We start from the raw sequence: 22,368 nt of genomic DNA, 5'->3' as shown, positions 1-22,368 counted from the left end.
AAAACAGTAACCTTTATTTTAAAGGTCCTTTGCGTGCTTTATCACACTATTAATAACTGACAATCTGCGATGAATCATTTAATAAAGTCTCTAAAGTATACTTTTCTCTGCACAGGGGTCTGAAGCATCTTTAGCGCCGTCTGCCACATTGAAGGGAATGTCTGAAGTCTTTCATTCAGTGGAAGAATGAAATGTGCCTTCATTGACGGAATTCCAGCGTCGCTCGATCTCAAACATTCCGCAGGTCAAGAGAAGATCTTGTGTCTCCATTTTTTTTTTTTTCGGATCTGGTCAGAACTGTGTAGAGCGCAGTCTTCCACTTTTACCATTACCTTTTCTCTCTTTTCTTTTGCTTTTTCCCCAACACAGCAGTTTTTAATTAGCCACAACGTGCCTTAAATGAACTTTAAAAAAAATTTTTTTTTTTTTTTTTTACGTTCATTTAAAAATATACATATGAACCGTTTATATATTTTTTATATTATATGTTTAATATATATAAAAATATATATTTATGTAATATATAAATAAAAAATATAAAATATTTCAAATGTATAAATAAACAACAGTTCATAGAAGTCCATATGTCAGTTCATAGTGACCATAACATATTATTAAATTAGGCTTTTTCTGATGCAGAGCAGACACATGGAGATGAACTACAGCTGTGGATTTCTTTTAATTTATTCTGCATTTGGACAATTAATAGTTTTTTCCCCCCTTCCCTTAATATCTGTTACACTTGTTCCCTCTTAATAATTGTAGCAGAGATGCTATTAATGTTATCATATTTTAAAATGAATATTTTGGCTTTGCTTTGTGACATGAATTACATTATGAAATTTGTAAATATGCAGATGTGAAAGAAAATGCTCTATTTCGAGGTCGTTTTTTTTTGTTGTTGTTGGTTTGTTTAAATTATTAGGCGTAGATTTGATTTATATAATTATTAGCCAATGAAAAATGGTACTGAAACTTCTTCAGTTACATAAACCCCTCCTTTATTCCCTTGCCAAACATTAGTACACAGTTTATCTATGTTAATTATGGGCTGCAGTTATAATATGTTAAAAGAGTAATATGTTATGACATTGAACAGTTTTCTGGAGCCCACAAAAACAAATGATTAATCAAAGAAAACACTGGGCTTTTCATTCATTTTGAGGAGAATACTGCTGTATTATACTCAATTCTCCTCTCTTTTCTGTATTAAAGTTTTCATCCTTTTATTGTGTTATTCTTTTGTCATGTGGGTCTAATTCCAAGTTTCAGTTTTTGACACTGTGAGGATGTCAAAGTATAATATGTCTTAATTCAAGCATGGAGTGAACAATACAAAGTAGTTGTTTACTTTCTAATTACTGCAATCTGACACTGGCTTGACTCTCAGCTTTATTTATTTGTGCGTCATCCAGCTGTTACAGGACACAGATATTCACGTAAGAATGAGGTACTTCAGTGATGTTTGCTTGATCTCTTTTGCTCTGTTCAGTGCTCTGTTCTTGTTAGTTTCTCATGAATAAAGGTTTGATTTCCATCAGTCGGTACAACAGCGCTAAAGTCTCACTAAAGAAAATGTGATGTTTTTCTGATCCCAAGCTGTGTGAAGATCAAAAGGCATTTGCTGAAGAAAATAATGAAGCAACAGTTTGTGTAAAATATCTGGGACCCTTCGGATCTGTTGTACCCTGCCAAAACCCAGATTTTTCTTTCTTTCTGACCATTCTCTTTGTATTTTTTGTAATTTGTATTTGATCTTTTTCTCACTCTTTTTTTTTTTTTTTGTGTGTGTTCTGTTTTTGATTCAGTTTTCATAACATTTCTTTCTTTTTTACAAACTTGCAGGTCAGACCTTTACTCCTTTTTTGTTTTTCAGTGTTCTTGCATTTCTCCTTTTCTTTCTGTCTTTCTTTTTTTCTTTCCTTTTCCTTTTCTTTTCTTTTCTGTCATGCTCATTGTTTTCATGTTTTCTTTTCCTTCTTGCTTTTTCATCCCTGGTTCTCTCGTTTTCTTTTCCTTTTCTTCATCTTTATTCATTTCTTTTAGGTGCATGTTCATTTTTTGCTTTTTTTTTTTTTGCATTTTTCAACTTGTTTTTATTTTTTTTCATCTCTTGCAGTTTCTCCATCTTGCAATTTCCTCATCTTTCTTTTCTTTTCTTCATTTTCCAGCATTTTATTAATCTTTCCTGCATTTTCTTCACCTTTTTTGCCTTTTAATGTTGCATTTTCTTAATCTTTATTTTTCTTCAGCTTTATTTTAAACAAGTTCGTTTTTTATTCTTTTTTTTTTAATTATTTATTTATTTAGCATTTTCATTTCTTGCATTCTTCGCAGTTTCTCTTTTCATGCATTTTCATCTATTTCATTCTTTCAGCAGCATGTTCATTTTTCTTTTCTCTCTTGGATTTTTTCATCTTTCTTTTTTTTGTATTTTCGTTTCTTGCATTTTCTCCGTCTTGAATTTCTTAATCTTTTCTGGCAGTTTATTCATCTTTATTTCATTCCTTTAGCTGCATAATAATTTTTACTTTTCTTTGCTTGCATTTTTTTCAACTTTTTATTTTTCTTTCTTTTTCTTTTGCTTTCTTTCTTGCATGCCGTTTCCCCCTCTTTTTCTTCTTTCTCTTGCTTTCTTGCAGTTCTTTTCTTTCAGTCTCTTTCAGTCCCTTCTACAGACGCGCACATCATATCGCATCCCCGCGCGCGCGCGTGTATGTGTGTGTGTGTGTGTGTGTGTGTGTGTGTGTGTGTGTGTGCGCGCGCGCGCGCGCTCAGGATCGTGACGTCGCGCCGCGGACGGTGCAGACGGTTACCGGCAGCGATGGTGGAGAGAGCGAGAGTGGGAGCGCCGAGCAGAAGCAGGTACAGAGCCGTATAACACATCACATGACCACAACGCCTTCAAATGCGACGCTAAAGTGCCATCTGTGGGATCGTAAGGCTTGGCAGGGACACTCTTTAACGCGGTACAGTAACATAGCGTACTGTACTGTACTGTTTGAAATATGCATATGTCAGCAAAACAGCTACTAGCGTTCACCCCTGCTCTCCAGGACGAGAAGCGAGTCGTAAGTGTCATTTAACCTTACTTTAATGACTCCATGACTGTGTGATGCGTTTATAAACAGATTAATTGGTTTGCTTTGTAAACAAATTAATTGGTTGTAACTTCTATTCAGGAGTTATTTCAGGACCCCTGTCTGTTGAATCAATTAAGGGATTCTGTCAGGCATCATAACAGTTTGTGTGTCATTTATTATTTTTTCATTTATATCAGTGTGACGGTTATTTATTTATTTGTCCATAAGCCACACTTTATGGCTTTTTTTAACACATTGATGCAGTTTTGAGTTTTATTAGAAGATAAATTCATCTGAGGTAAAAGTGGCCGCCTACTGGTCAGGCGGAGAAGTGCACGCGTCGCGTTAATCTCGTCAAACTCCGCTCGGCTGACTGACAACTCATATGCCAAACATTTTAATCAGCTCTTTGGTTTTAAAGTTGTTATTGGCCTCGAACACAACAATCAACACTCTTTTTGTGTTGGTATGATGTATTAAAATCGTGAGATCTGCTATTTCTGTCAATTATCAACCATGCCAGTTTCTGAGATATGTTTTTGAAGGAGATACCAATGTTGTAAAGCAGCAAAAGAGTGTTAAAATATAAATATAAACACACACAAACTTTAAATAAGGCGCAATGTAGGCTACTGTATCAAAATGAAATGATTTTATGTATTGATTTTTTTTTTAATTAATTTTTTTATTTATATACAGGTGTTTTACCTGTATTTTGAAGTTTGAACTTCGTTGCATTGTGTTTTACGGTTAATGGAAATGTTCTTAAATTATATAATAAATAAATAAGTGTGCGTGGGCTCTACTATGTCCTAGGCTCTAAAACGGCTCTAAAAAAAAGTTTTAGGTAATTTTTGTTACTAGTTTGGTTTTGCTGATCAGGTTGGCTGATTTGTTTTTGCTAGATAGATAGTTAGATAGAATACATACATACAATTGATAGATACTTTATTCATCCCAATGGGAAACTCACAATTTTTCAGCAGTGTCCACACTTAAGGCAACAAAGCATGCAATAAATACAAAAAAAAAAAAAAATCAGCTATGACTTTCCCCCCCTGAGTGGGGTGTGGTTTTGGAGAGAGGGCGGATCTAATTTGTTATAACTTTTGATTCATTTCAGTGAGTTGAATCTCTTGAATCAAATGATTAGATCGGATTTAATCTTTTTTTCTTTTTTTTTCATTTATTAATTTTATTCATTCTGCAGGTCTTATTGTTTCAACCCCCACACTTGAATATCCTCTAACTACAAATGCTGAAGAAGAATATGTATTATTCATAAAATTATAACAGGAGTAGTATGGCAGTGTGCTCTCGTGATTGTAAATGGTGGCGATCAGGGCCGTGGCTGATGTTGAAGGTTAAATGACCCTCTTGATGTTAGATTTTACATGCAGTATGTAAAGATTATATTACACTGAATAAAATATTGCATACTACATATAAGCATGCTTAGAGAGCATGCTTTATTACCAGTTGAGAGTTAGGTTTAGCTTAAATGTGATTTGCCCTTACTCTAGAGCCGTCTTTAAGGCACAACACCTCACATACTTCTTAAAGGGCAGATTTCAGTGAAAGTGAAAATTATTAGTATTGTCAGTATTATCAATTAGATTTCTTTATTTTTTTTAAATATTTTAAATAGTAACTACTAATAATAATAAATAGTACAGTATAACAGTGTTATTGCAATAGTAATATATTTATTGATTGATTTAATTTTAATATTTAAAACATTTATAATTAATTTTTATTTCAGTTTAATAGTATTTCAATAGAAATCTTTCTTTGTTTATATTTTTAATCATTTTAATAGTAATAGTAATCACTTATTATTATTAAATATTTTTGCATTATATTTGTATTGCAATAGTAATATATTTAATTTTAATAATTACTACTACTACTGCTACTACTACCAATAATAATGAAAATAATATCATATTTTTATTATTATTAAATATTTTCGCAGTATATTAGTATTGTGATAGTAATATTTATTTAATTTTTAGAACTTAAATGATCATATTAATACTAATTACTAATAATAATGATAATGAAAATGTGTTGTATTATTGTTATTAGTATTATTATTATTATTCTATAGTCATATTGAATTGGGAAAATATATTTTTCTTATTTTCTTTCATTAGCTTATCACATGTTTGTAATTATTTAGGACAAACAGTAACCAGAATGTTAATATGCCTTTGTGCCTTGCAAACACTAAATGTAATGGAAAACTTCCATAAACATGAAAAGGTGATTATATTTTGATCACTTATTCAAAATCCATCAGTGAAATGGTCCTATGGGCTTCTGATAAAGAATTAAAAGTGTTTACATTTTGCTTTAATCAAGGAGGAGTAAAAATGTTAGTATGTAGCAGTAACTGTAGCCTCAGTTTGATTCACATCCGTGATCCGTCCTCATTCATCTGCGTGGCTCTGCGCCGCCTGGCCAGATTTACAAAGTGTGTGTTAGTAACAAGATTGCATGTTAATGCCACATTAGAGAGGGCAGTGTTTGTGAATGCAGTGATTGTAGTGATGGAGCGCATGCAGTCGGCCGCGGGTGGGTGTCTGAGCTTCTGCTACAGGCTATAATTATCTGCTCTTGTATGTCCTGCGACTCTTTTGTGTGGCCCTGCTTCATGCGCTTCAGTGAAAAGACCATGTGATAGTCACTCCTCAACCGGTTCCTGCAAAGCATTTACACATGCAACTGGCTTCACGGAGCATCGCTTTGCACAAAGAACTTGTATGTGATTTTAAATGTGCTATGCATTTCACGACTATATAAAACAAATTAGGCCTAGGAATATTTTGGAAACGGAGTCAGCTTTTGACTTTCAATGAGCCATCGCTCCACTGGTGTTAGGAACATAAAACGGGTCATTCCTGTTATGCATTGTTTTCATCATGTTTTACTATATTGCATAAAATATTATTATAAAAAACATTTTTTAAAGATAGAAATCATATTAGTTTTCTTTTATCCTAATAATAATAATAGCTATTATCATCATCATTATTATTATTATTATTATTATTATTATATATATTTTTTATATTGTCAAATAAAAATATGAATATTTACTGTTATTATTTAATTTTATTATTATTATTGAAATAGTAATATGTTTCTTTATTATATAAATTTACTATTGAAATACTATTATACTGGAAAATAAAATGAGTATTTAAATGATAAAATCATTAAATTGCTAAATATTATTTAAATTAGAATTATTAAACCAAAAATAATTAATTATATATTACTTTGCTGCAATACCATTACACAGTAAAATAACATCTAATAATAATAATAATCATTTAAAAAAAAAAAATCCTGTTGTTGTTGGTTGAACCTGGTCGATAAAATGACATTAGTTTGACAATAGTTTCAAAAGATTATTTAAATATGATTGTCATTGTCAATCTCGCACTGAGTAGCGACTAACTTGAGCTCTTTTTTTCTTTCCTGTTATTTTTCTTGCATTGTGTAAACTTATTCATACGCGAGTAAAAGTGGCCAGATTTCTGTAATAGTACTAATAAACTGAATGTTTTAAATACGCAATAACCAGGTTTATATATTTATCATTAATAAATCCAGTTTCTCATACATTTTAACTGACTGAGTATTGCTTGTTCCACATCAAGGCATATTTTAACAATGTTCATACTTTTGAACAGATTTATGATGATTTTAAGTGGTTTGAATAAATGCATTTTGATAAAATATGAATATTTTATTTGAAATATGCATTTGATATTTAAATAAAATCAAAGTTGCAAAGTTAATGAAATATGACATGATTTTTAGAGTGCAGAAATTGCAGGAACCTCTTTCTTATTTCTATTTCTTTTGGCTGTCAAATACATGCAAACACACATCTTATATTTAGCATAACACGAATGACCCAAACATGAAACAAGACCAGTAAGTTACTGTTCTGAAAAAGAAAGAAAAGCTTATTCTGTTTTAAAGCAGGATTACAATGCAAAGTAAACACATTCTGTAGGATTTCTCTCTTTAGTCAGTTTAGTGAACTGGTTATCTGCACGCCTTTGCAAAGTATCAGTATCAATATTTCATGAATTTTTTAGATGGTTGCATGCTTAGTGAATGTTTAAGGGCTTGCCGTTTATCTTCTGATAAAAGAGTGTGATTTATAATGCCGTGATTGAATGATATGACTTTAGAGAATGGAGTTGTTGAGGGTTATGTAACCTGCCTTATTAAACAGACTCTTATCATTCAGTCATTAAAAAGATTAGCAAGGAACTCAGACAAGAGGAAGCAGCATTTAGATTGCATTAATATTTACCATTCCATATATATCCACATACTGTATGTGTTTGTTCAGAGATATTAACACACAAGTATTTTTGTTGCTATGGATGGAAGGTCATTGTGAATCTCTTTTCATATTTTGCTTCGATAATCTGGCAAATTTCTGAGTGAAACATGGTATTCAATGAGAAAACACTGGCTGAAACTTCATTTTATTCATTAGGGGTCGACTGGATCATTAAAAGTGAATGTTACTGCCTGAATGGAGGAGAGGGATTGAAAAATAAGGGGGATTCATGATGGCACCTTAATAATTGTATTAATTTGTTTAAATAATTGTTTGTTTGTTAAAGAAGGTGCATTAAATATAGCTTCATTTTGGCGTTAAAATTCATTTTAAGTTTTTCAATCTTATAACAAAACTAGAATTACATTGAAAATAAAATTTCAAATTATATAGAATTATACAGGAATACGTGTACTGTATGCAATGTTGTTTTAGCTATATCCCAAAGTCAAATGACCTTTTAGATAACAGGCTTTCACTGATTCTGCATTAAATAAATAAATAAATACATCTGCAATTATATTTTACATGGAAGCAGAGCAAAATATGGAGGTAAATGTATTTATTTTTGTAATTTATATATATAATTATTATTATTTTTTTTTTGATTAATTGGACCATAACAAGAGTATGAAGGTGCATTAAATTGTTTAATTTTGGCATTAAAATTGACCAAAAAATAAATAAATCTGGCTCAGCACCAAACTAGAATCCAATTAAAAATTAAACAAATTATATAGAAGTATAGTAGAAAATGTGTCCTGTGATTAGATTTATTCATGTTTTTAAAAGCGTGAAAGCGAACTTGCGCTTCCTCGGGACTGAACAGAACACGTACATGTAAAGTCATCTTTAAGCACCTAAATGGTCAAATACATGCAAAAATGCACTAAGCGGCGCTTAGTGATTATTCATGTAAACCCTTGTCGGATATGTAATAAATGAACATAAAGAGTTGAGAATGAAAATACTTGTGTAACAGTAAATTGGATCCGTACGGCTCTTAAAGTGACACCGGGCTAATATTTTGTGTGCTTTATATTAATCAAACAACAAAAGACAAATTCAAAATCACTCACTGCTCTTGACTGAAGGACTTTTGTAGCTTTAATAAGAAACAAAGGAAGTTTAATTCTTACAGTGAAGACTATGCTGTTTTATTTTACATTAGGTTATTCAGTTTCTCTAGTAGGCTGTTAACTGAATACTTTAGACTTGCATTAAAAAACAAACAAAACTTAAAGCACAGTTTGTTTCATTTGTATTTTTAATTTTTTAATTCTATTGTATTCTTTTGCTTTTTTATGCAGTTTAATTATTTTCTATAATTTTGAGGACCTTTTTCATTTAATTTTTATTTAATATTAGTTACTCTAGTATTCAGCTGTGGTATTGAGAATTGTGACATTTCGCTGGTCTCTAAAATGTAGATGTCATAGCAACCTTATTTATAGAAAATATATATTTGATATATATCACTATCTTTAAATAAATCTTTCATATAAAGTTTTGGTCAAATGGCCCACTAATAATCGTTTTAAATAATCATGATTATGATTTTTGTCACCTTCGAGCAGCCCTTCTACTTTTGCTGATTCTTCAAACAAAAACTGGAAAAAAAACCCCAAGCAATTTAAGACTACATGGAGAAGTGAAACGTGTGAAGAATGCATGCTGGGACGGTTCTTTAACGAATGTGTCAGTGATTTACAGTGGCAGAGTGGGACAGAACAGCAGCATTCCAGAAACCTGTTTTTGTCCCGGGATGTTCTCCAACTGTGTGAGACTGACTGCTCACTGTAAACCAGTGGCTTTTTTTTTTTTTTTTTTTTTTTTATAAGTATTCAAACCAATTTCTATTTCAAAACATCCTTTAGGGTCATTCACAGATATAAATGCATAAGATGAATTCACAAGATATTTATAGATTAAAATGAATCAAGTTTCTAGAATAATATTTAAAAGAACAACAAATTTTCTGGCTGTTTTTAATTGCCTTGGCAGAGCAAGATATGGAGGTTATTTATTTATATAGAATTATAGTGGAAAATGTCACAATTCACATTTATTTATTTAGTTAGATTAATTGGAACACAATAGTAAGAAGGTGCATTAAATATAGTTTCATTTTGCCATTTAAAATTCTTTAAAAAAATTCTAAAATTCCAGCTTATAATCAAAGTTGCTCTGAATGTATTTATTTTTTTTGCAATATGCCAGACAAAATAAGATCATCAACTTAATTGCCTATATTTATGAACATTTACCTTTAAGTTAAATCATATTTATAGCAGTTCATTAAGTCACTTTTTCTATTTTTTTTTTTTCCTTTAAGAAAAAGTCAAAATACACTGATGCTTATGTTAACTGTACTTATATAGTATACCAATAATTTCATAATTTTTGTGAAGTCGAATTCATTTGTATAGCACTTTTCACAATATGCATTGTTTCAAGGTAGATTTACAAAAAAAAAAAAAATTAATGTTTATAATACCTTTAAAATATCTTCTTGATATAGTTTACACTTTTTGATGATACAAGCAATCAAGCAGTTGAGATTTGCTATACGTTTGTAAATAGTCTACGCTAGTATACTGTATGAATGCAGATAAAGTTAAACATACTTATATATCCAACTTTATATAAAGAGCTGGGTGGTAGTATAGTTACATTTTGCGTCAAAATAAAAGATGAGATTTGCTACATACTATATTTCTTTATGTGAGTGTACTGTATGTACAGTATGTGGATAAAGTGGGATGTATTATATATCCAACTTTTAATATATCACTAGTCAATAGTAAATTATATATCTAAAAGGCCCATTCCCAATTCCCTCTTTCAATGTAAGTCTATGAGGCTTGAACCGAATGTGTGATGATGCTCTGCTGGAGCTCTAGTGGACTTCATCTAGTGGCACTTTCAAGGCCAAATGACTAAAAAGGTGGTTAAAGTGTGTGTGTCGTGTCTCTAACGTGCAATTATGGTGGTACGTGACGTTCTAAGAATAAGCATTTCTGGCTGTCCTTCACAGCGCAGATGCATGAAATGATGTGTTCGCTCCCCTGTGGGATCTCGTTAATCTGATAATTACTGCAGACGACACTAGCGATGCTAACGACAGCTCGTATTTCTGCTGCGACCTCTGACACTGCGGTCGTCTGATGAACGCTTCACTCGCTAATGTCTTCCCACAGGAGAGTTCAGTGCTTGGGAGACTTCATTCAAGGATCAATTTTGTCCTGAAAATTGCTTGTTATAAATAAATATAGGTTCAAATGAGACAGTTGATGACGTATAGTTAGAGTATAACATTATTCAATCAATGTACATTACATAGATCAGCTCATAATTTCTGTCTATGTTTTAAAGTTTTGGAGTTATGACTATTAAGCTCACTGAGGCTGTGTTTATTTGAACAAAAATGCAGTAAAATCAGTGAAATATTATTACAATTTAAAACAACTGTTTTCTGAATATACTGTATTTTAAAATGTAATTTATTCCTGTGATCAAAGGTGAATTTTCAGCATCATTACTCCAGTCTTCAGTATTACATGATCTTTCAGAAATCATTATAATATGCTGGTTTACTGCTCAAGAAACATATTATCATCATCAGTGTTGAAATAGAAATATTTTGCAACATTATAAATGCCACTTTTGAGCATTTATAATTTTGAAGTCGTTTAAGATGGGTTGCGTTTGCAGTGGAAGACCAACATACAACTTGTTGAATACAGTGCAGTACATTCTGCATACTGTTTTCTAACCCTATAAATGTGTCAGTATGTATTATGTAAACTGTAGTGTACTACATCACTGTTGCATGACCTCATTATGTTGCATGGGAGTGACATCCAGACATCAAAAAAATTATTGCAATAATTCAGTTGTTTTTGTAAATAATATTGTTTTGTTAGTCCGATCAAATAATGAGTCAAGGAAGCACAACTGATATTATTTCTGGTTCGTTAATCACACTAGAATTGGAAAGTCGAGTCAAGCGCAATGCATTGTGATGTACAGTTTTATATAGTATGCTCTTGGCAAAATAAAGTAGAATATCTTTGTTTTATGCATACATAAAATATGCATAATGTGCTATATATATATATATATATATATATATATATATATATATATATATATATATATATATATATATATATATATATATATATATATACACATGTGGGTGTGTGTGTGTGTGTGTGTGTGTGTATGTGTATATATATATATATATAACCCCACCGCTACCATGGGCCACTCGATCCACAACGTTGACATCAGCAAACCCCTCACCCACACGACGCCATACACGCTGTCTGCCATCTGCCCTGTACAGTGAAAACCGGGATTCATCCGTGAAGAGAACACCTCTCCAAAGTGCCAGACGCCATCGAATGTGAGCATTTGCCCACTCAAGTCAGTTACGGCGACGAACTGCAGTCAGGTCGAGACCCAGATGAGGACGATGAGCATGCAGATGAGCTTCTCTGAGACGGTTTCTGACAGTTTGTGCAGAAATTCTTTGGTTATGCAAACCGATTGTTGCAGCAGCTGTCCGGGTGGCTGGTCTCAGACAATCTTGGAGGTGAAGATGCTGGATGTGGAGGTCCTGGGCTGGTGTGGTTACACGTGGTCTGCGGTTGTGAGGCCAGTTGGATGTACTGCCAAATTCTCTGAAACGCCTTTGGAGAGACAGCTTATGGTAGAGAAATGAACATTCAATTCACGGGCAACAGCTCTGGTGGACATTCCTGCAGTCAGCATGCCAATTGCACGCTCCCTCAAAACTTGCGACATCTGTGGCATTGTGCTGTGTGATAAAACTACACATTTTAGAGTGGCCTTTTATTGTGGCCAGCCTAAGGCACACCTGTGCAATAATCTTGCTGTCTAATCAGCATCTTGATATGCCACACCTGTGAGGTAGCTGGAGTATCTCTGCAAAGCAGAAGTGCTCACTAACACAGATTTAGACAGATTTGTGAACAATATTTGAGAGAAATAGGCCTTTTGTGTACATAGAAAAAGTCTTAGATCTTTGAGTTCAGCTCATGAAAAATGGGGGCAAAAACAAAAGTGTTGCGTTTATAATTTTGTTCAGTGTATTTTACTTTCCAATTAGCCTCATTGCCTTCCAGGAGAAACAGTTGAGGTCTGGAAGAGATGTGATGTTTTTTTCCTGTAGGTTTGGACTATGACTGATGGCTTGTGTTTCCTCTCCATAAATCCAGGTTGAATCCAAAGTTAAATTTCAATGGAGAAATCTCCATCATGCCTGTTTGATGTTAATATGTAACCTGACATATATAGAGGTTTATGTGAAGTTTTTATGTGATTATTTGATTTAGCAGTGGCCTTGTGTTTCACACCCAAAGCAAACACACAAGCGGGAAACAGACAGCAGATGTGTTGCTTATGGAGTCACGTTTGTGCTCCGACTGTCTGCGGCATTAGTTGATGCCGATACACGCGTGACGTCATGATGTTGAATCATGATGGGGGAAAAACCAGCAGCAGAAGTGTTTTTGTTGCTGATCTACTCCTGACATCTCCTCTCAGCATTAATTATTACAAGAAAGCCAGCAAAGGAACACTGAATTAAGCCCTCAGGAGTTCTCCGTTTATTCTCCTTCAGTTAACTTTATGACCGAACACTCAGAGATTACACATGCATTATGATTTCAAACCTTTGCAATGTTCGAGTTACATCAGCCTCTTTATAACGTTAATGTGAAATACAATTGATCCTATTTACAGTTATGCATTTCGTAGACTCTTTTATCCAAAGCAACTTTAAAGTTAAATTAAAAGGCATCATGCATTCAATCAGTTCATGCACTCAGTTTATGCACATACAACCTATATAGACAGAAATGTGCAGTTCTGTGATCTCATTTAATGATCACTTTATGTGCAGGCAAACAAATAAAATATTTTATCTTTTAGTAAGTGTTTTATGTTGATTGTTGCTATTTTATAATTATATATTCATTTTGATTTTACCCTCTTATTATTTAATTAATTATTAGCGTTTCATCAACTCAAAAACCCCTTGCAGTCTCTTATAAACCCCAGTTTGGTGAAACCCTGATCTAATGCAATGATGTTCATATTTTTTATATAAGTACATAAGTATGGCTTAAGTGTCCAAATGCTTATTTGTATCTGTATAATTGTTATTATAGTTAACTAAAACTAAAACCATTAAAAATAAAAAAAGAACTTGCTTGAAATCAGGGGTGGGAGATATGGCAAAAATATATCCCATTTTTTTTTTTTTTTAAAGTATCACCATTTTATCACGATTCTTTATCATGTTGGTTTTACTATTTTGTCCGAGCAGTACAGCCAAACTAATTTCCCTATTATAAAGACAAAGCCTTTCAAGGTAAAAAAATAATGGTGGATATTTAGGCCAAAGTGGGCGAAGATAAAAATCTTTGTCAGTATTTTATATTTGTTATTAAAAAAATAAGAGCAAAGATATACATTACAAATACACATAATATACAAATAAATTATTTTGTGTTCAGCACTAGAAAGAAATTAATACAGGTTTGGGACAACATGTGAATGAGTAAATAATGATAGAAATTTTTGGGTGAACTATCCCTTTAATGACAGTCGGTTGTCCCTTTAAGACCTGCACGCATCTAATATACAGACACGCATCCGTTTCTCTCTCATCTGTTTACTTTCATTTTAGACATAACCAACTGAGTCTATATATAAACCTTGTGTGTTTTGACAGTATTAGCGCAAAAAATAAGACAGGCGTTTTAGTGCGCTCGCTTCAGAAAAAGCGCACGTCAGACCAGCGAATGAAAAGCTTAACATGCAAATAATGTAATTTTGTGATTGCGAAATAAGTGCAGTGTTTCGTAAATGTAACTCTGCCGCTGAGTTAACACTGATGTGAATGTATGTAGCGTTGTACAGTATATTGAGACAGAGGATTAAGAATTGCAGCTGATAGAATGTGCGCTAAAGCATGATACTACGATATTTCTTCAAAAGCAGATCATGGAGACATTTTTATCGTCCATGATCAAAAATCGTAATATGCACACCCCTACTTGGGAAAAAAAAAAAGAAATTAGTATATATATAATTAGTAGGTCATTTGCTCTGGAATTATTACAGAGGTTGTGTGAGAAAAACACAGATGTGGCCGATTCGGACGGGATTAAAATCACCAAGTATATCTGTGAAACACAAAGACCCCCTGGAAAACTAGTCCCGTCCGAATAGGGCTTTTTTTCTACTTTCAGGACTTGTGTGAAAATCTGATTGTTTTGGGTCATATTTATGCAGAAATATATAAAATTCTAAAGGGTTTACAAACTTTCAAGCAACACTGTATATAAAATGTATATAAAATAAATAAATAAATAAATAAATATATATATATATATATATATATATATATATATATATATATATATATATATATATATATAAAATTTCAATTAAGTTCTTTTTTATTTTTAATGGTTTTAGTTCACTATATTAACAATTGTACAGATATATAACTTATTTAAATTCAGCTAGTTCCAAAGGAAACATTTCTTATTTTCTTTTAGCTTAACTGATGTACTAAAGTAACTACAATTAAAACTGAGAATAGTTAAAACTATATATATATATATATATATATATATATATATATATATATATATATATATATATGACATTTAAAATAATTATAATAAAAATGGCAATAAAACAAAATATATATATAAAAAAAAAATCAAACTTTTAATAAAAACTATAGTAGTATATCATCAATTCTAAAATAAGACTGATCTGTATGTATATTTGCTGCACATTGTGTTTTATATAAAAACCCCAAAAAGGGGGTCTTTTGTTTTTGTAATAATTTTGACAGTAATTTCTCAGTAAATAATAAAAACACTAGTCAATGCACAGAAGTAGATTTTGCTCAGCAACAAAAATGACACTGAACACTGGCTGTGAGTGCTGGGAGAGATTTGTTTACTCATAACCGCTGAGATATGGAAAGGTAAGATGATCGGCGTGAATGCACGTATATGGCTATCTATCAGCACAGGCTTCATTCAGCATGCCGCTGTCGCTCTGGCCTCTTCTTTCCTCCTCATCGTCAGCTTTTTGAACCCACTTTTTGCGTTGTCCTGTGGCTGTTGCTGTTGCTATCATGTAGAGAGTCTGGCCTGAACTGAAATAGCCGTGCCTCTTACGTCTCGCTAATGTAATTAGAAAGCGTTTGCATTGACTGATAACACAAGAATGTGTTTCAGCCCAACAACTATTTTGGGAGCATCATGCTGTCCAGTCCTCTGGTGCCCTTGTCTTAGACCCAGCAAACGTTTGGGTGATGAGGCTTATGTAAACACCCTTGTTGAAACACAAGAGAAATACAGGTGAATAGTGATGTGCAGTTTGCTAATTTTAATTGTGAGTATTATATATATATATACACGGAACAATATTATAAACGCAACACTTGTTTTTGCCCCCATTTTTCATGAGCTGAACTCAAAGATCCAAGACTTTTTCTGTCTAAATCTGTGTTAGTGAGCACTTCTCCTTTGCCGAGATACTCCATCCACCTCACAGGTGTGGCATACAATACAAACCTTAGGCTGGCCACAATAAAAGGCCACTCTAAAATGTGCAGTTTTATCACACAGCACAATGCCACAGAAGTCGCAAGTTTTGAGGGAGCCATCTCTGGGAAGCTCATCTGGATGCTCGTCGTCCTCATCGGGGTCTTGACCTGACTGCAGTTCGTTGCCGTAACCGACTTGAGTGGGCAAATGCTCACATTCGATGGCGTCTGGCACTTTGGAGAGGTGTTCTCTTCATGGATGAATCCATGGATTTCACTGTACAGGGCAGATGGCAGACAGCGTGTATGGCATCGTGTGGGTGAGCGGTTTGCTAATGTCAACGTTGTGGATCGAGTGGCCCATGGTGGCCGTGGGGTTATGGTATGGGCAGGCGTATGTTATGGACAACGAACACAGGTGCATTTTATTGATGGCATGACGAGACGAGATCCTGAGGCCCATTGTTGTGTCATTCATCCATGACCATCACCTGATGTTGCAGCATGATAAAGCACGGCCCCACGTTGCAAGGATCTGTACACAATTCCTGGAAACTGAAAACAACCCAGTTCTTGCATGGTAGAATGTCCCATTGAGCATGTTTTGGATGCTCTGGATCGGCATATACGACAGCGTGTTCTAGTTCCTGACAATATCCAGCAACTTAGCACAGCCATTGAAGAGGAGTGGACCAACATTCCACAGGCCACAACCTGATCAACTCTATGCGAAGGAGATGTGTTGCACTGTGTGAGGCAAATAGTGATCACACCATCACACTTTAGAGTGGCCTTTTATTGTGGCCAACATAAGGCACACCTGTGCAATAATCATGCTGTCTAATCAGCATCTTGATATGCCACACCTGTGAGGTGGATGGAGTATCTCGGCAAAGGAGAAGTGCTCACTAACACAGATTTAGACAGATTTGTGAACAATATTTGAGAGAGATAGGCCTTTTGTGTACATAGAAAAAGTCTTAGATCTTTGAGTTCAGCTCATGAAAAATTGGGGCAAAAACAAAAGTGTTGTGTTTATAATTTTGTTCAGATGCTGAGCTTTTTTTTGGATGCATGTTATAATTCGTTATTTATTTTTTAAATGTATTTATTTATTTTATTAATTAATTAAAAGTTTAAATAGTAAGACATACATCACAGCTCATTGCATCAACCAGTTCATTAATCTCTGCATTAAGCATTAAACCATGTAGTATTTTTGCATTGTATAACTGACAGTAACAAATGCTTCATGTTGGAAAGTTGAAGTACATAATGCATCATCCTTTTCACTGTGTTCCAGTTTGTTTTACAAATATTAGAACGTCTTGTTCTTCTGTCTTTATTTGTGATGCAACTTTTATGCAACAGACAAATGAGTACAAGAGCACAGTATGAGACCCAATAATGATGCCAGTATCGGTATCAGTGGATCCATAATTTGTGAAATATATGTACATTCAGGGATGTCATAATGATGGATAATCACCTCAGAGCAGTCTGGCACTTATGTGGGTAGACGAAAAGTCAGTACAGCAAATGTGGAAAAAGCACTAAAGTTTAAAACTGTATTGTAATAGTCCTCCAGCATGCTTTCCCTGGGAGCTGAGCTATAAACATGACTGATACAAATAATTTAGAGCATTAAACTTTGTGTTTATTTCATCCTGCTGTGAAACTCTGGCAGGAGGGACTTTGACCAAAGAGCAGCACATTAATACTTGATCTGAAAGGTAAATTGGTAATGAAGACAGATGTTGACACATGATAACAGAGAACATCATTATCTCATCTGATAGCAGGGTTCAGATCTCTTATCTTTCTTATCTACCTTCATTCTCTGGGCTGGTTGTGAGGTATTTGTAATCTAAAGTGACAAACAGGAAGTCATTCATTTCAGTAAGAGTTCCCAGCGTCATTAGCTATTTGTTTCCATCCAAGGTCACAAATTTATGCGCAAAATTGGAATATTGCATAAAACATTTACGAATGGAGCACCGTTTCCATCCAGCAAGACGAAGAGAACAAAATCGTCACTTCCTAATAAACTTGTGCCAAATATCACTAAGAAAAAGGTCATTTACTGCAGTAGAAGAAGCTACCGTGTGTCTTTTTTCATATATAATAAATTACTAGCACCTCAGAGCATGCAGACGAAACGTAATAAATGCGGTCATGTTATCTTGCTTTGAGGCAGATGCCTTTTAAATTAGAATGCAGTTCATGAATTTGAATTGAGGCAGGAAACAGAATGCAAAATATCAATTTGAATTTGATGTGGAATGAAATCAAAATTCTCAAAATAAGAAATTCAAATAGCTAGTATAATTTTTAACTAAGAAAAAGTTCGTCAACTTCAAGACACTTTGAGTGATGGCTTGACAGTCCTTGTTTGAAAGTTTGAAGTCTTGAAAGGCTTTATACCTCAATTTAGATTTATTTATAATAAATTAATGTACATTTAATAATAAATTATTAATAAATAAATTGACTAATTTTGAGAACAAAATATACATTTATGTGGATTTTATGTTGAAGAACACTTTATTTCTCAAATTTGCACTGAATTCCTTTAATTATTGTGTTAGTGGTCATTCTGACCTACATATTTTTATACTCAAAATTAACTGCACAAACACAGACACACAAATGTCTTGACTACTTACAGTGACTATTTGCATGCTGAGATGCAAATAACGACAAGTAAATAGAACCATCTTTTGGTGTTAAAATAATACTGTAAGGATTTACTAAAGACACACCGTGAAGAATTAGCGCCGAAAAGGTGTGGACAGTTATTTTTGCACCTCACCTTACTGAATATGTATTTGTAGGAGTTTCTCTGTCAGACGCAAAATTTATGGGAGGAGAGTATTAAAATGAATCGCGATTTACTAACGTTTACGCCATTATTTAACACCCCAAAAAAACATGTCTTAAATTGTGTTGCGCTTGAAATGGCTGCATTTGTTGTTGCTAGAAGGAGGCACCGCAGAGAACAGAGCGTGTGTGTGAAGGAAAAGGATTTTTTCCACACATTAATTTATTTGGAATGGCAGAAGAACACATAATCTAAATCTGAACATATCCTTACGATAATTTGTGCTGCGCTTGGTAGATTGCATTGGTCGATATGTAAATGAGATGTTGCATCTTTGTTCTTTAATTTGCGCGTTGTCAGCAAATCACCCGCAGAAATTTCCACACCCATCCATAGGCGCTGTTTTGGAATTGTGCTCTCGCACTAATTTGCCCTGTTTAGTAAATCTGGCCCATAATCTTAGAATTCTGAGAAAAAAAGTCAGAATCGCGAAATGTAAACTTAGAATTGTGATAAGAAGTCTGAATTCTGCGTTTATATCTGACAATTTTCTTTTTCCCCCTCAGAATAGCAAGAAAAAATAAGATAAAGTTGTAATTATCTATTTTTTCCCCCCATAATGAAGTGTTCTTGTTATCAGTTTAGGTCTCTTCATAAGTCCCAAACACACACGCTGCATCTTATCTGAGGAGGTCAACCTCCATGCATGGCTTCAGAGCAGCTGTGGGTGCAGGGCAGTAGAGGAAAATCCATGACAAAGGAACAGTAGGTTTTACTGTCTGGCCGACCTCCAGCACTCATTACCGAGCTACGTTGCATACCAATAACCAAGAAACCTTTTGTCTGTCTAAGCAGGTCTGCGAGGGAAACAGAAGCGAGAGTTTTTGAGGCCGGATCGTGTGTGTGTGTGTGTGTGTGTGTGCGCGCAACAGCGAGTCAAGCTCATTCAGGAGTCATAGAGTTAAAAATAACTTTATTGCGGATCATGTTTTGGAAGGAGGGATCTACTTTCCAGGCTGGGACAGCCTGCCATGCAGGGGCAGCACAGGCGGAGTGTGTGTACATGCGTTTGTGCATGTGCGTGTGTGTGTGTTTTTGTAGCAGCGTCAGAAACGCGTTGACTTCACACACAAACACGCTCTTTTCCGGGCCTGTCCTGATGGTGTCTGTCCTGTCTTGTGCTCCAGATGAGCTGCTGGATGTAACCTGGCTCCATGAGTGCTATGAATGACTCCCTGGATGAGACGCGCAGCCTCGGGGAGAAAGCGGCCATATTTCGGGGAGCGAAAGGCAGTGGGAACGTCGTCGGGTCAGCCTTCATCCCATTGCGCTCGCCCTTACAGCCACCCAATGCTGCGGTCTCCACGCTCTTCAAGGGAAATAGGTAGGACACGCTTGCTGTTGCAACTCATTTTTGTGCATGCAAACATCCACTGTGTGTACACACTGTGTAATAAACAACTATCCGGTTTCCTACATCAATACAGTACCTCGTTTCTCAGCGGTTAATCGTTAACGCATCCGATCGGACAAGCAATAGAGCAGCCTTTGTGCTCTCCGCAACGTCTATGTGAAAACACCATAGACTTTGTACCTGTAAACAGACGGGTTGAGCACAACCAAACTGGAATCAAATCAAGCACCTGTTACTTTCCAGCTCCGGGGAGGAATCACTAGTCCCTCTGCTCTGGGACTTTGTCACGTCTTCCACGAGTTTGTGATACGGTAGCTGTGAGATCATGACAGCATGGCTCGAATGTGGCCCTCGAATGAGGACTCTTAAGTGTTTATTTGTACCGTAACCAACAAACAACTGAGCTCACTCATATGTAGACACACAAACAAGTGAATTAAATGCACCCCGCTGCGTTCCAGTTTCCTTAGATTAGGCTGATCGTATTTTCATATGCAGATATGTGTGTCGCCTTTTTTTAAGGCGAAGACACTCTAGGTGAATAGGGTAAAACATTTAACTAATAGCTTTCATCATAGTTCCTCAGTTGGTTGATTACATTAAGAATTGCAAACATTTTGTAATACAAGTTGGTTTCTGAAACGTTATACTTAATTATGCAGATGAGGCATTATCTAATTAAATATGCACTCATTTGCATACATTTCCAGAACAGACATTTGTATGCAGGTTAAAGGCAGGTTCAAAATTCAAAAACCTCGCGCTCGTGGGGCAGAACTGGAGACATTTTCTAACTGAACGATAGCGAAGGTTTTTTCAAAAAAATTTGCTAGGTTTGTCAGTATGTACCTGCTATGCAAAAAAAGCCACTAAAAGGGTTTGAAAGTTGTTAAATATTGTGCTAAAGCCAGTGCTCGTGTGTGAGACGCGGGAGCTGATGGCAGGTGGTGGTGGGTATTTGTGGTGGTCGATGTGGATATTGTGGCGGCCCGCCACAAATCAACGTATGGGAAACAATGTTGTGTTCTAAAAGAAAGTCAGACATGTTTGGAATGATGTGAGTAATTGATGACAGAATTTTCATTTTTGGGTGAACTGTGCCTTTAAGTTTAATGTGTTTCAATGTTCAATGAAACGGGACATTTTTAAGAGCACTGTCAGGACAATTCCTGGTTTACCTGGCACACACCTCGTGAAACTGGGACTGCTCTAAATAAACCTGGGCATCTGGTCACCCTGCCACACACATATTGTGCACAGCTCATATACGCATACTTTAAATACTTGCTGGAGAAGATGTTTTTTTCACTCTTTTTTTCAATTTTTATCTCTTTCTATTTCTGTGCGTCTGTATGTTTTATTAAGCCATGGTGCTTGGCTAATTCCACACTGCAGTTTAATTGCTATGGTGATTCTCTTTGAAGTTATTTTTACTTATGTTAAAATTTTATTGATTTCCTATATATGTAAATTCATTCAAGCATTTAAAAATATTTAATGTTCACTAAGGCTGCATTTATTTAATCAACCATACAGTAAATCAATAATATTGTGAAATATTATTATAATTTAAAATAACTTTAAATATAAATATATTTTACAATTATTTAATGTATGTTTCAACAAAGTAAATTTAGAGAAAAACTGATTTAAACTTTTCTGAAGTTTCCAAAGCAAAATCACTCAGCAACATTGCATCGTTTCCCCCACTTCTTTTCTTAATAATCATTATTAGATCAATAATCACAATATAGCTATTTTTTATTTTATCTTTGTTGTTATAAACAAGAACCGATGCAAAAAATAAACAAATAAAAGAAAGAAACGACCGTATTATCTACTTTTTTCATTTGACATCTAAACGTAAGCATTCAAGTAAGAAAAACAAGTAGTAAAATGTAGAAATCACTTAAGTGTGTTTATTAAAAATATATTGATTATTAAAACTACAAAAGCAGTTCAATCAAGCAGCGAGTGATTTTTTTTACTTTTTTTTTTGCATGTTCTCCCCAAAAGTTCCCCAAACGTTCACTTAAGATGTAACAGATTATGTTTCCGTGAATAATTAAATATATT

At 34.2% G+C, this 22,368-nt stretch overlaps 2 protein-coding genes across 13 annotated transcripts in view; both read left to right on the top strand.

Annotated features, from left to right (window-relative positions):
• cobll1b (cordon-bleu WH2 repeat protein-like 1b) overlaps positions 1 to 1,227 on the top strand; it is a 77,865-nt gene extending 76,638 nt beyond the window's left edge. For all 7 annotated transcript variants that reach the window (XM_058787549.1, XM_058787548.1, XM_058787550.1 and 4 more), the window contains one exon: positions 116 to 1,227. In XM_058787549.1, the coding sequence (XP_058643532.1) occupies positions 116 to 190 (75 nt within the window). In that variant the 3' untranslated portion in view covers positions 191 to 1,227. The remainder of the gene's footprint in view (positions 1 to 115) is intronic.
• Positions 1,228 to 2,779: 1,552 nt separating this feature from the next.
• The window catches only part of grb14 (growth factor receptor-bound protein 14), a 90,450-nt gene continuing 70,861 nt past the window's right edge, over positions 2,780 to 22,368 (top strand). Inside the window, exons 1-2 of one of the 6 annotated variants that reach the window (XM_058786955.1) lie at positions 2,780 to 2,865; positions 20,066 to 20,262. In XM_058786955.1, the coding sequence (XP_058642938.1) occupies positions 20,093 to 20,262 (170 nt within the window). In that variant the 5' untranslated portion in view covers positions 2,780 to 2,865; positions 20,066 to 20,092. Of the gene's footprint in view, positions 2,866 to 2,909; positions 3,072 to 19,906; positions 20,263 to 22,368 lie in introns of those variants that run through there. The other 5 variants (XM_058786956.1, XM_058786957.1, XM_058786961.1 and 2 more) reach the window with 5 other exon arrangements.

The sequence above is a fragment of the Onychostoma macrolepis genome, chromosome 09, assembly GCF_012432095.1.
Source record: "Onychostoma macrolepis isolate SWU-2019 chromosome 09, ASM1243209v1, whole genome shotgun sequence".
NCBI classification, from domain to species: Eukaryota; Metazoa; Chordata; class Actinopteri; order Cypriniformes; family Cyprinidae; genus Onychostoma; species Onychostoma macrolepis.
Note: the sequence above shows the minus strand (reverse complement) of the source record. Positions and strands in the feature narration are given on the sequence as shown.